The following is a 14303-nucleotide window of genomic DNA, read 5'->3' on the forward strand; positions in this document are numbered from 1 at the left end:
TCAATACATCGTAGTGCCCATATGCAGAGGGGGGGGGAATGCTGGAGATGGAGGTGTGGAGCCATTAGAGAGAGCTCTGTTAATGTGCAATGATGTGTGTTTTGTTAGAGGTTTGGTAATCATTTTATTTTGCATGCGCACACACATACACACAAATCTCCCAAGATGGCAGAATGACAAAAATCTTAATTCTGTGTGACAGGCTTAATGCTGAAGATACAAAACATTAAAGGCTTATGCTTCTGTCTCAGCTTTCGTTTAGTTATTTCAGTTTATCTACTGCAGCTACAGTCAAATGGAAGGAAAATCCCTGTATTACCCGGCAGTAAAACTCGGCCAGTTGTGTCCTTACAGGGGCAAAACTCCCACCCCCTCCCGTTAACTATATATTTAAGCCCCCAAGTATTGTTTATGTAACTTGTTGGGTTTAATGAATCATCTATTCTAAATGCTGCTGCCTTCCACCTAACCTGCAGAGTCACACAGAAAAGGTGCATCAAATTTTGCACGGCAAACAATATGATATTTGATACTCTCTACCTATTTTTGTAGATATTCAACAATGTTTGCATTAATCAGGCTTAAGTCTTCCACCCCTTATTTCCTCAGCCCACTGATGGCACTTCTGTGTTGCCCTCTAGCAGGGCCTCTTAACCTCTTTTATGGAAGCTGAAAATCTAGGCTATTAAAGTACAGCATTTGCTGTTAAAAGTGGATTTAAATATATTCAAACCAGCAGATGAATAGGAGCTGTAAAAAAAATTCAGGCAGATGAGAAAATACTTCCATCTGAATGCTAATTTAATACTCACAAATTCCTCTCATTCCAAGAGCTTCGATAAAGCTTGTTGCCAAAAGAGGAGTAAATGGGTGTTTGTGTTTCTCCATCCACCACCCTAGAAATAATTTTATTTAAAAATACCATCACCTTTCATTCCTTTGTAGGGGCAGGAAAGTAGCACAGTGACCTCTGGTGGTGGTTTTGGTAATGATGACCTCCATAGCTGTGCTCCTTTTGATATACAATACTTGCTGTTGACTTACTTGAATTTTCTCATCAAATCACATTTTTAAAAAATATTTATTTTTGCAATAATTTGTATGCCATCTTGTGGTTACTTAAGTACAGTACATGACAGTATCACAAGTATATATGGTTTGCTGATTATCAGGAGGCGCACGCATGTGATGTGAGTTTTTTCTTTTCATGAATTGCCTAGGAGACGGCTCCTGGTGCAGTATTGAATTTCATGGGCTTCTTGTGTCTTCAGGCTGGAATTGGTCAGGGTCATGGCTATATTGATTACCTCCATAGAATCATAGAATTGTAGAGGTAGAAGGAACCCCAAGGATCATCTAGTCCAATCCCCTGCAATGCAGGAATTCTGCCCACAGCCGTCCACTCAAACCACCAAGTTTCTGGTTAACAGCCAGACATAAAGAGTTCCTGTTTAAGAGAAGCAGGCAGGTTTTTGTAGACTATAAACATTAATACTATGTTGTCCAGTTTGATGGCCTTTGAGACCCAGTTTTACTAGCTCCTCTTTTGAATACTCATGCTGTGCTCCTAGTTAGGCTCAATACGTGAGAAATAAGAGCGGTGATAGAAGACCCAAAACTTCAGGCCGAATTTATATCAGAAAAGTCATGAAGGCATAGACCTTTCAAGTCCAAGACTGAGCAGCCGTGCCATAATGAACAGAGGAGTGCAGGTCCAGGACATTTTTTTCAGAGCAGGAGTGATGACATCATCTGCCAGGTGGTAAAGGTGATTGTGGGAATTTCTTTGCTATGACATATGAATAAAGTGATAATGAAGCTTTCAGGTTTGTGAGCATAGAGGTCAGAGAATGAGGAAAATAAGAGGAGGTTGGATATTTCTTTTATTTGGCAGGATTCCTCCTTTGGGTTAGCACAGGGTTCAGCAACCTTTTTCAGTCATGGGCCGGTCCACTGTCCTTCAGACCATGTGGTGGGCCAGACTATATTTTTTTTGGGGGGGGGGGGATGAACAAATTCCTATGCCCCACAAATAACCCAGAGATGCATTTTAATTAAAAGCACACATTCTACTCACGTAAAAACAGCAGGCAGGCCCCACAAATAACCCAGAGATGCATTTTAAATAAAAGCAAAGCACACATTCTACTCATGTAAAAACAGCAGGCAGGCCCCACAAATAACCCAGAGATGCATTTTAAATAAAAGGACACATTCTACTCATGTAAAAACACGCTGATTCCCGGACCATCCGTGGGCCGGATTGAGAAAGCGATTGGGCCGCATCCGGCCCCTGGGCCTTAGGTTGCCTACCCCTGGGTTAGCAGATTAAATAGCAACACACCTGTGGAAGAATGTTTCCATTCTGAATTAAAAAGCTAAAGGTTGCAGTTCAGCTTCCAAGAACCTTTTGTTTAAAGCTAAGGCTGTTTTGGAAGCTTAAGCCTATATAGTCAGAAGCTGGAGCTTACTTGCAGGATACTATAGATAGGATTGCAGTCCCTGGGTATTATATGTTCTGTTGCTCTTTGATCTATGTATCTGTGCATAGGTGTGGTGATAATATATAATGGATCCACGCAGCTGCCTGCATATTTTGCAGTCTCATTGCAGCTACTGGGGCTGTCGTGATGCAATATTCACCAGTTCAAGACAGCACATTTTAAAAACAAACTGTCTTTCAGGGCAAGAACATTTATGTTCAGACCACTTTCCACAGCACTGTAGAATGTCTGTCTGTCTTCACCCTTAGTGAAGAGCAGAAAGAACCTGATAAAAACAGATCCGTCCTTAGGCAGAGTAATTGGAGCTGTGGTCAGACTATTTCATCACCCAAATCTTACAGCTAGTTTTCTTTGTGTGGTGTACATTGTGTTATTCAACCAGTTTTATATTATTTTCCCTTCAAATTCTGTCAGGTTTTTTCTTCAAATTTAAGCTGGACTCCTTTTGCTTTCTGCCTTAAAACAGCAAAACAGTATTTCTATGGGAATGGATATTCTCCTGCAGCCTGCTGTAAACTCATTTAAGTCAATTTACTTGCATTTAAGATGCTGAACTGAGAGGATCCTGCTGGTTTAAATCCAAGTTTTGTGGTTTAACAGGGTTGGTCATCTAGAAAAGGGACAGCAAATCTTTGGCTCTTATGACTGTAGCCAATGCTTGTCCTACTCAGAGTACAACTATTGAAATTAACAGACATGACTGACTTGGGTCCATTAATTCCATTGGGTCCACTCTGAGCAGGATGTAACATTTGATACAACCCAGTGTATTGTAGTTCAGGGCCCACAGCTCAGTTATAACCTTAAGCTTTTCATACAAAAGTTCCTGGGTTCAGTCCCTGGTCTCATCTCAGGTTGAGGGTTTGAGAAGGACCTCCCTTGGTCTGAGACCATGGAGAACCATTGCCAGTTACAGAGGTTAGGGTGAGTGACCAAACTATGGGAACTTTGCCATGGAATCCTAAAATCATAAAATTGGAAAGGACCCAAAATATCACTTGGTCCAACCCCCTTCCAATGCAAGATGTCTGCTACAGCATCCAGCCTCATCTTAAAAACTTGTCTTCATTCTGAGTGTTGTTGGGTGGGTTTCTTCTTCTTTGTCATTTCCATTAAGAGGAAACAGTCTGGTGTCCTCACAGGAAAGACAATGCAGGAGTGGGTCCTGTGTGCATTGCAGAGAGTGCAGCTGGCTCTCCTTCCACAACCTCCTGTATACTAATAGTGAACTCATTTCCCAATCTCACATACACACCATACATTTAAAGCACATTTTTAAACACTTTAACAGTTCTGGTTTCCCCACAAAGAATCCCTAATTCCGAGCACCCTCAGCAAACTACAGTTCTCCGGATTCTTTCTTGGGTGGGGGAGCTGTCACCATTAAATTGCTTTAAGAGTACTTCACATATATAGTGTGGATGTGACCAAGGTGAGGCTCCTTATGTATCCAAAATGGCACCATCCATGCACAAGTGGGTGGTATTGGCATCACAGGGAAGCCCAAAGGTTTGCAGAAGTAGAAAAAATACTTTGAAAAATTATTTGGGCCGGTGTTGAGAACCCAAAGTAGTCCAGTGAGGATGGAACAGGCTCATTGTGATCAGAAGACGGAATGGAATACCCCAGGAAAGAAAGTGGCTGGCTGGAATCCTGAACTGGGACATTCCATGCTGGGACATCTTTTTCCAGTCTGATTTGTTTCTTTGAATTGCACTCAGCTGGGAGTGGAAGGCTGGGCTAAGCAATAAATAACAGAATGCCAGTCTAACGTGTGTGTGTTTTTAAAAAAAAATCTGCAGGGAAAAATTAATTTCCTTCTGGTGCTGTTGGAGGCATGTTTTGAACACTTGACAAAACAAACGGCAAGCAAAAGCGGAAACATGTTGTGTGTTTAACCTGCTATTCTCTCTTGAGTTGTTGGCAAGAGAGTGAAAGATTGTTTCTTTTGTGCCACTAAGAGACCTCCAAGTGGCTCCTTAGTCCAGAGTGTGTTGGTCCTAAAGCAGTGGTGTGTGTGTGTGTGTGTGTGTGTGTGTGTCTTCAGATGATTAGAAATCCTCCATAAATACCTCTCCAACACATGCCTCCCTTAGAACCTTATGATTGGCTCCCGAAAAGCCTTCCACGAAGGCTGCACTGTAATCCTTTTATGTTACTTCTTCAGTGGAGATTACGCAGCAAGAAATAATTAGGAGATTAATTTTCACCTGTCACTGCCAATAATAGATAACCTTGATACAGTGACAGGGCTAGGATTGTGGGGGAATGGAAAATCATTTAACCCCGCTGTGCTGGTAGCAGAAGGCCAAAAGAAAAAAAAAGGTTAGTGAGAGAAGACCATTTTCGCTTGACTCTGTCAAATGTTGTAGATACACTTTTGTAACATGATGGAACCAAGGAGTTCATAGTATGGCAGTCAGCAAATAGTGTGTTACTCATAGCTAAATGTATCCGGTAGATTTAAGTGTCCAGAAAATAAAAGGCAGGTGTTGCTGAGTTTTACATTTCCACCCCCATCTGGCCAGGGTTTTTGTTTGTTTGTTTGTTTGTTTTTTGTCCATCCAACCAAAACAAGTCCTCTTGGTTTCAGTGAGGTTCATGCCCAAACTGGTCCTAGGATTGTATCCAGCCTTTCTCAACCTTGGGTCCCCAGATGTTTTTGGCCTACAACTCCCATCATCCCTAGGTAGCAGGACCAGTGGTCAGGGATGATGGGAGTTGTAGGCCAAAAACATCTGGGGACCCAAGGTTGAGAAAGGCTGGTTGTATCCAATATAGTGCAAAGTAAGAGTAACTTTAACCTGTTCTACTGGTGAAATATTTTGCACCTACAGAACATGGCTGCATCGGGGAATGCATTAGCAGGTTTCTGGAGCTTTGTTGCACAATAGATGGTGCAATCAGTTGCACAACAAGTTTCACCTAGCACAGCTGTTCTGTTGGATTCCTCTGTTGTGCATCGTTAAAACTCACCTGCCTTCTAGCACAACAGAATTTTGGATCCAGCCCCTAGGACAGAGATGGGAGATGGAGGATGGGGTTGGTGGGGAAGACTTGGGTATTGATTACCTTCTGCACCCTTTCTTCCTGTGTCTGAGTATTTCTCTTTACACACCTTGCCCTCTGTCAGTGAATTAAATTACTATTAAATTTTAATCAGTTGCTGTCATCTCCCTAGGTCTGTTCAGTTCAGTGGAAGAGTTTAAGGATGTTTTCAGAGAGTGACTGTGGTGCTTTTGTGGTTGGCAGCTATTGGCACAGCTGAACACCCAGCTGTCTTATGTACTGATATTAGCAGGATCAGCATGGATGAGCAAGTGGGAAATAGTGATGGTTGGTATGACTTGAGATCTAAATCCAGTGGTGGCTGGTGACTTTTGGGTCTTTTAGAGTGGAAGGCAGGGAGTTCAACATTAGCTGGAGCCAGAGACAATGATAAGCACAACTACAGACCATGAATGATAGACAGAGCCAACTACCGGTAGTTCCAATTTTGTCTCCTTCCTTGTTGAGAAAAGAGGAGCTAAAGATGAAGGAGCTGATAGGGTTGGTTGTAAGTTGAGTTCGTTTTGAGAGCCAGTGGTAGTGTAATGGCTAGAGTATTGGACTATGGTCTGGGAGACAAGGGTTTGAATTCCTGCTCACCCATGAAGCTTGCTGGGTGACCTAAATGAGGAAGCATGTATGCCACTTTGAGCTCCTTGGAGAAAAGGTGGGATATAAATGCAATAAATAAGATTGCAAGTAGGAAAGCAGGCCGGTGGGGACAGGTTGAGATTGGTGGGGCAGTGCTGCGTGTGTCCTAATCAAACACCTTCTGCTGTCTAAACCTCCATGATAATAGGCATGGCTTCTCAACTCCTGGATTATGTGTGCGTGTTATCATCACACTGTAGAGCTTTTCATACACTCCAGTGTATAGAAGCATCTTAATATAATCCACAAGCAGGGTGTAATAAATGTGAGTCATCCCAGGGTATAGCCTGAAGATATATGATGCAGCAAACCTTGCTGAAGCTAAGCAGGTCTGGACCTGGCCAGTGCTTGAGTAGGACACTACCAGGGAACCTTCATGTATACTGCTTTGAGTTCCATCATGGGAGTGGTGCATTAGCAATTTAAAATAATAGGATTATGACAGAGGAAAATGAATATGGCAGCTGCTGTTAGAAACCACTGTTGTAAGCCAGAGCATGCTGACAAACCACCACCACCACCACCATTTATTTGCATCACAGCCCTGAGGATGTCATCTCTACTGCGGCAAAGAATAATCTTCCCCTTTAGAAGATATTTTATCATTTATGTAGCAGTTTCCCTCATGGAGTTCATTTGGTCTCAGTACAAAAGTAGTAATGCAGCAAAGGACATGCCCAGTTTGAATATAGGAAGGTGTCTTACACTGGGTCAAACCACTGATCCATCTAGTTCAATATTGTCCATACCAGTGGTGGCCAAACTCTGCCCTCCAGATGTTTTGAGACTACAACTCCCATCATCCCTAGCTAACAGAACCAGTGGTCAGGGATGATGGGAATTGTAGTCCCAAAACATCTGGAGGGCCGAGTTTGGCCACCACTGGTCTACACTGACTGGCAGCAGCTCTCTAGGGTTTCAGGCAGGGGACACTTCCAGCAGTACCACGCATTGAACCTAGGACTTTCTGCTTTGCAAAGCAGACACTCTGTCACTGTGCTAAAGGCCTTCCCCTTAGTTGTATATTGCAGGGTGAGGTTTGCCAGCTCTGGCTTCCTCATCCAAGTGCACCCATCTACCTGTTGTACCAGTAGGACTTTCTGATCACTTGCTGCAGAGGTGGGGAACCTCAGACCATTCTAGACCTCTGGCCCTGGAAACTCTCACCAGGCCACACACCCTCAGGCCACACCCTCTTTCCCCCACTGGCCCTGCTTCACACAAACCTCCACAGTTTTTGCCTGGCAGGACTGTGTCCTTGAACTCTGACCAGTTTAGAAACTAGCCTACTTCTTTGCAAAGGTAAAATTTCCATTAATTACTCCACTGACGTTTGGTCCGACCCACTACTGGCATGGGGCCGTTGGGCTGAAACAAGTTACCCATCCCTTCCTTACTGTTACCACCCTTTTTCTGTGGCCCTGCCTACACTGCTAATGTACCACATCCAGCAAAATCTGATCAGGTGTGCATTGGTAGCAAGAGATCTATGATTCTGCATCCAGTCTTTGCTTCCTTTTCCGTGATTCCATTGTCCTCTTCTGATTCCAGGCTTGTACACAGCTGGAGGGTGGGGTGCGGTGGGGGAAGGATGTCTAATGAAGACAGCTTTATTAGGCCCTGTGTAGCCTTAAAGCCCCCCCCCCCAACCGAATGCAGCAACCCTCTAAAAGTCACAGAACAGCTAGTCCTGGGGATTTTCTGAGAAGCCGAACCTTGTCTTTCTTCTTGTCCCTTTCAAAATTAATTGCCTCCTCAGTTCAGGTAGGCTTAAAATACATCCAGGAATCTGAAGCTGTTGAGCAAAAGGAAGGTAATTTGGCGGGGGGGGGGGGACACCTTCTCTTTCTCCTCCTTGCCTCTTTTGTGCTGAAGTTTAAATCTACAATCTGTTGAGAATGTAATGGGAAACCAGCCTACAGAAAATGCCATTATTCATATCATTCGTAGCTCATTTATTTTATCTGCAATAGCAGTGATAAGGCAAGCTGCTTGGCAGTGCTGATAAGCAGGGGAAATATCTTAGAGCTATTTGTAAAAGTTAAAGCAGATCTTGGTACAGAGAGATAGTGGGATGGGGGGGAAGGGGAGGGGACTGACAAGCTTTTTGGCAATCCACTGTGCTGGAAGCTAATAAAGATTTTAATGGGGAGGCCTCATTAGGATTAGGCAGAAGATCTGTTATCTCAGATTTACACAACATAAATGGTGAAGCAACACAAGAGTTCCATCCCCCACCCCCAACCTCCTTTCTGTACTCGCTAAATAGTGCAGTAGAATGGAAAATCTTTTAAAATTCAATTGGACTTGTTTGCTGCCAGGAGCCATTGGCAGCTGTTTGCTGGGCAAAGGCAGAGAAAGAGCCTAGGAAGGCATTTGCAAGGAGAGGCTTAGGGGATGTGCTTCTCTGTGTGACGAAAAGGAGGATCCCAAAGTTAACTCCTACAAGCTGACATAAACAGTTGGATATATAAATGAACATTACATAGGCTCAAATGGAAATTAAAAACGAAACAATGTGGACTAGTTTGTTTCAGAGCAACAGCAGTGTATGCTGACGAAATGTCAGCAGTATAGACAATTATAACTCAGGAAATATTGAGAGAACCCGAATGCCTTTTGCCCTTAGTCTTCTTCCTTGGTGATCTCTATACTATGTTCGTAACCACTGTTCAGCATAAAAACTGATTTGAATCTGCAAAATCAGAATTTTATATAAGCAAATCAAAACCAAAGCACCACTTGTAAGGATAGAACATGATTATTATTTTTAAAAGAAGTGAAAAATAAAAAAACACTAATTTAAAAAATATTTTAAAAAGTATATTTTAAAAAGAAAAGACCAGCTGGAGCTTTAGCAATATTTATCTAATCACAGATATGTGACTGTATTATTATTCAATCAAGTGGTTTTAATTTGCTTTAAACTGTTTTTAATGCAGTATTTTATATTATTGTAACCTGCCCATGGAAGGGCGGGTAACAAACCTAATAATAATATGCTTTGCTTCTTAAAAGCCACAGGTACAATCCCCAGCAGTTTTAGGTAGGACTGGGAAATACACTGGTTTGAATTTGTGGAAAGCAGTTCATATAATAATACTGAGCTAAATGGGCTCTGTATGAGGCATCTTCAAATGTTCTCACCTTATCCCACTATCTTTTATCACTAGCTAAATAATCATTTTGCACCCTCTAAGGTACAGTGCCCTTTATATCACCACCTACCCACTTCTGCAATAGGGAAATATATGCTTAGACAGCTCATTTCACTTCAACACACCATTTTTTTGGTTTTTTCTCATCCCTCATCTTCATTGATCTGACTCTGCAGCACCCAATAGCACCTCTTTCCAGTCTTTTGCCCTTTCTAAAGCCATTGTAATATCGACCTATCAACCTGACAGTTTCTTGGGATTCATTCAGAGTGCGTTTGAGATAATGGAAAAATATTCACATCCATTGAGTTGCATTGTAATTTCTTTCTTTGTCATTTGTGATTCCTATTTTACTTAACTGGTGTACTGAATATTGTGTTGGGCCACTTTTATCACTGACATTGGCTTCTAGTATGCCGTGTGTTAGAGCAGAGTCAAGTTAAGGCAAAGCTCTCAAACTTTTCATTAAAAGTCTTTGTGCATAAAGAGGAACTTCTCTCCATGCCTATACTTTTAAAGCAAATACTTGCAGATTCACCTTGAAACGGTGACTCTTAGAAGGCCGTTTAAGCAGAGCAGATTCATTTGTTTTTATCTAGTTAGTTGTCAGACCATCACAAAACACATTTTAACAGTATGAAGATAATGTCAACAGCAGTTACCGGTAATTCAGACCCAGATATACTACAACATAAACTTACAACAGCAAATTTCTATGGCAGATTGCAACATGCCCACTTAAAAAAAAAGTATTGCCCTTGCTTTAATTAATATTAAAATGAAATATTAAAATGAATGGTAAGGCAACTAGACAAACCACACCTCTTGGTCCTTCCTGGTGACAGGGATGACTGCTGAAGGCCTAAGCAGGGGGCAATAGAAAATGTCCACTCTCTAGGCCAGCCTTCATCATCCAGTGTTCATCATCCCTGACCATTGGCTGAGCTGACTGGGGATGGTGGGAGTTGTAGTTCAACAATATCTGGGGACCCAAGGTTGAAGAACATTGCTGTAGGTAATGGATGTTGCTGTTGCTGTTGTGGATCCTCTCAAAATCCCCCCACCCCCATTCTCACTACCCATACAATGAGCAGTGGAGAATTTGTAACAGCCTAATCCAGGGATTGCCAAAAGCCACTTCTCTGCGCAAAAAGTAAACTACAATTATGTATGGACAGTACAGAGCTAGATGAACCAATGATCTGTGTTCCTAAAGAAAACCTCACTGTGCCAGAAAATGGGACCAGGGCCCTACCACCAACTCAAGGTGTAGCCAAGGTGGTGCCTCCAGATGCTGTTGGACTACAATTCCCATGTCCATGACCGTTGGCTGTGCTGGCTGAGGCCGATGGGTGTCAGAGTCCAGCATCAGCTGGGGGTACCACATCGGCTAGCCCTTTTCCTACTCTTAGGAGAATCAATAGCCCATTGGTTAGTCCACTCGACTTCCTTTGTGGTATCTCCACAGAAGTCATTGCACTGACTTAATACATCTTGGAAGCCTTTTCAAACCCTATGTTTGACCTTTTGTAGAATTGAAGGCACGGCAACTATGCTGAATCCAGCCGGTGTTTTTCTGGTCAGTGCTTAAATAAGAGAACGATGGAAATCCTGTGTATACTTATTTGACCTCTGTGGAAGAAAGGCAGGATAGAAATGTAATAAATGTTAATGATAGGGACCACTCACTATCCTAATTTGCTGCCCATTTTATTCGTTAGATCCCTAAGTGAAGGGGCAGAGGCAGACTCACATCCATGAAATGACCCCCTTTTGCCAAGGTGAAAAAGAGATTTCTGTTAAAAGTGTTTGATTGTGAACAGAACTTTTTGTTTTGTCTGTAGAACTCAGCGGACCTGGAGCTGCCTCGTATCAGGAGTGGTTTGGTAGCAAGCAAGGTATGAGATCAAGTCTCTCCAAATGGGCATCTGGGGCTGGTTGTGTGTGTGTGTGTGTGTGTGTGTGTTTTGCTTTGGGATGCCTGAACTGAGTTGCAGTCTCTTCTTCTGCTTTTGTCTTTCGTTTTCTTTCTCTAGTGCAAAGTTGGGCAGCCTAGGCCCACCAAGTGTCATTCGACTGCAACTTCCATCAGCCCCAGCCAGCATGGAGAATTGTTAGGAATGATGGGAGCTGTAGTCCAACAAACCTAGCAGGCCACAGGTTCCCCCAACCCTGCTCTGGTGCTTCCTTTATTTCTGTTAATAGGCATGTGCTCTTTTGTATGTCCCCATCCCAGCAATTCTGTGGCACCTCCCCCAGCTATGCTGCCAAGCTTCCAAATTCCATTGTTTTAGATCCAAAAAGTGCACGTGTTATAAAATTTCATTTTCCAACTTAATTGTACAATTAGAAGAAGAAAACAAATTAATATTGAATTGTGCTTTATAGACTTCCATGGCTAGGCTTTGTGTGTGCATGTGGTTGGGGATCACTTTGTTGTTATTACTGACGGGCTTATTCAGGCCTACCCAAACTACACTATTTGCCTATGGAAATACTACGTGCTGAAGTATGTTCTGCATGACTTGAGGATCAGGAAGTCTGTTGTACTTTCACTGTAGGGTTTCAAGAAATAATATTTTCAAGGCAAATTGAGGATGGCAAAATCCAGAGTTATTAAGCTCATCATCATCATCGTCACTTATTTATACCCCACCCATCTGGCTGGGTTTCCCTAACCATTCTAGGCGGCTTCCAACAAAAGATTAAAAATACATTAAAAGTGTAGGCAGGGGTTGCGTGGATTCTGCACATTTCAGGTTTGCAATGCAAGTGAAATTAAGACCATAACATCTGTTTTTATTTGCTGCCGTGCTGCTTTTTGGTTTACATTTGTTCTGGTTTTGTGTTCTTATTTTCATTCTGTAGTTATAGGCTGCCTTGAAAAAATGTTGTGGTTTTTTTTTAAGGTATAAATATGAACCAAATTTAAATGGCAATTAGATTTTATTTATTTATTTATTTTAAAAAAACTAGAAGTGATTTGTTCATTTTTAATTTCATATCCCACCATACTTCCATCGTGGAATTCAAGGCAGTATATAGAAGATTCACAAGAGGTCTTCCATTCAGGCAGTTGCTATAGACTAAGAACTACTTAGTTTTAGCATGTTCGTTGCTTTGTGCGCTTTCAGACTGTAGCCCTGGCCTTGGTGGATGAGACCTGCAACAAAATGCTGCAGTGTAAAGTGTCCCTGTTCAGGAGTCACAGGAACATAGGAAGATAGCTGGCCATTCAGCTCCGTATTGTCTACACGGACTGGCAGCATCTCTTCAGGGTTTCAGGCAGGGAGTTTCTCCCAGCCCTACATGGAGATGCTAGGGACTAAACCTGGGGATTTGTGCATGCAATGTAGATGCTGTACCCCAGAGCTGCTTTCCCTGTCCTTCCCAAATTCCAGATATCCCATTCCATTCCTGTTGCTACTCAGTTTCCCATATCTCCCCGCAACACTCAATCAACATTCTGTGATCACTGAGCATGCTCATTCTGATGTTTAGGGCTCCCCCCAAAAAAGATCTTTTGTACTTCTGTAACCCTTGAAGACCCATCAAGCCTGCTGAAGACTCTCTCCTGGGTAGAGCTGTTTTAGTTTCATATCCAGAAGCGGCTCGCTGGGTGGGGCAGAGCTGCTATGTCCATGTAGCAGGGGGATGGTGTGGTGCGAACACACTGGTTGAGCCAGTGGGACACCCCTGCCAGTACATTTGCACCACAGCAACCTCTCTGCTGCGTGACCCCTCTCCCAATAAGTAACAGTGACCCACCTGCTGGGAAGCCTAGTGTAATGACTCCTTCCCCACCTGGTGAGCCTCTGCTGTTCATAACCAACAACACTCGCCTCCAAACATTGGAAATCAAAGGAATGCAAACTGTAGGCCTGATTATTTATTTATTTATTGAATTTGTATACCACTCGTAGATCTCAGGGTGGTTAACAACGTAACCATGGAAGACTTGCTTCACACTTTGTGAAGCATGAGTTTAAGGAACTCTCCTCACCCCCATTTTAATTTAATCAAGACGCTGTCATTGATTATAATTTGTGCATTCCCATTTGCCGATGGAGACTGCCAAAATGAATGCTTAACAATGATTAGGTATTTACTGTAGTCAGTAAAGGAGAAGGGATGTGAAAAGATGAGTGTAAAAGGAGCGAAAGAGGAAGCTAGTTTAGATGGAAGAAACACACACACACACACACACACACACACAAAAACAATCTCAGCTGGAGAATTCACTTGCCTGTGTCTTTGATTCAAAGCTGGAGGTACATCTGTTATTGGAGAAGAAGGACCTCCTGATTGCCCAGCCGTTGCAAGAAAATTAAACCCAGCAAAAACAATAAAACAAAAGGATCTTTTGTTCTGCTTTTTTGACAATAATGTAGGAGGGTCACCGTTTCAGCTGACAGCATCCCTCTCTCTTGTGTTACAGTCACATGTTCTGGGTCAGCAGCAGGGCAAAACCTTGACACTGTTACTGATGACTGGAACTACGTTAAGATAATTATTTCCCTTTATCTCTTTGCTGTAAGCTCGTGATAAATGGAATTCTGGGCTGGAAGGAGCATACCCCCCCCCCCCCCAAGCTGCTTATTAATGCAGGCTTACCCATTCAGACTAGGGCAAGTCTCTCTCCGGCATCTGTTGACTTGAAACCTCATTCTGGGCAAACAGGCATTGGGGCCTAAGGCAGAACCACAACACTAAACTGTGCCCATGTGGTGGAATTGTTATACCCGGTTCTGAATCATGCCCAGGTGACTTGTGGCAAACGTCTGATTCGCGGTTCTGCCTAACAAACCTGCTACATCTCGTTCATGGCCACCTACTGGATTTCCTTCAGGGAGGGAGCACATTTTAAAAGCATGCACGCCATATGTGCATTGCATGTGGTCATTCTGCATAAATCCATTTTGCTTTTCCACACCTATCAGCC

The 14303-nt window shown here is 42.8% G+C and overlaps 1 protein-coding gene across 1 annotated transcript in view; it reads left to right on the forward strand.

The window, feature by feature from the left end:
- The window catches only part of FBRSL1 (fibrosin like 1), a 754268-nt gene that overhangs the window by 589513 nt on the left and 150452 nt on the right, over positions 1 to 14303 (forward strand). The window contains 1 exon segment of the mRNA XM_033174384.1: positions 11206 to 11259. Within this exon segment, the coding sequence (XP_033030275.1) occupies positions 11206 to 11259 (54 nt within the window).

Source organism: Lacerta agilis, chromosome 17 (genome assembly GCF_009819535.1).
Source record: "Lacerta agilis isolate rLacAgi1 chromosome 17, rLacAgi1.pri, whole genome shotgun sequence".
Classification (NCBI taxonomy): Eukaryota; Metazoa; Chordata; class Lepidosauria; order Squamata; family Lacertidae; genus Lacerta; species Lacerta agilis.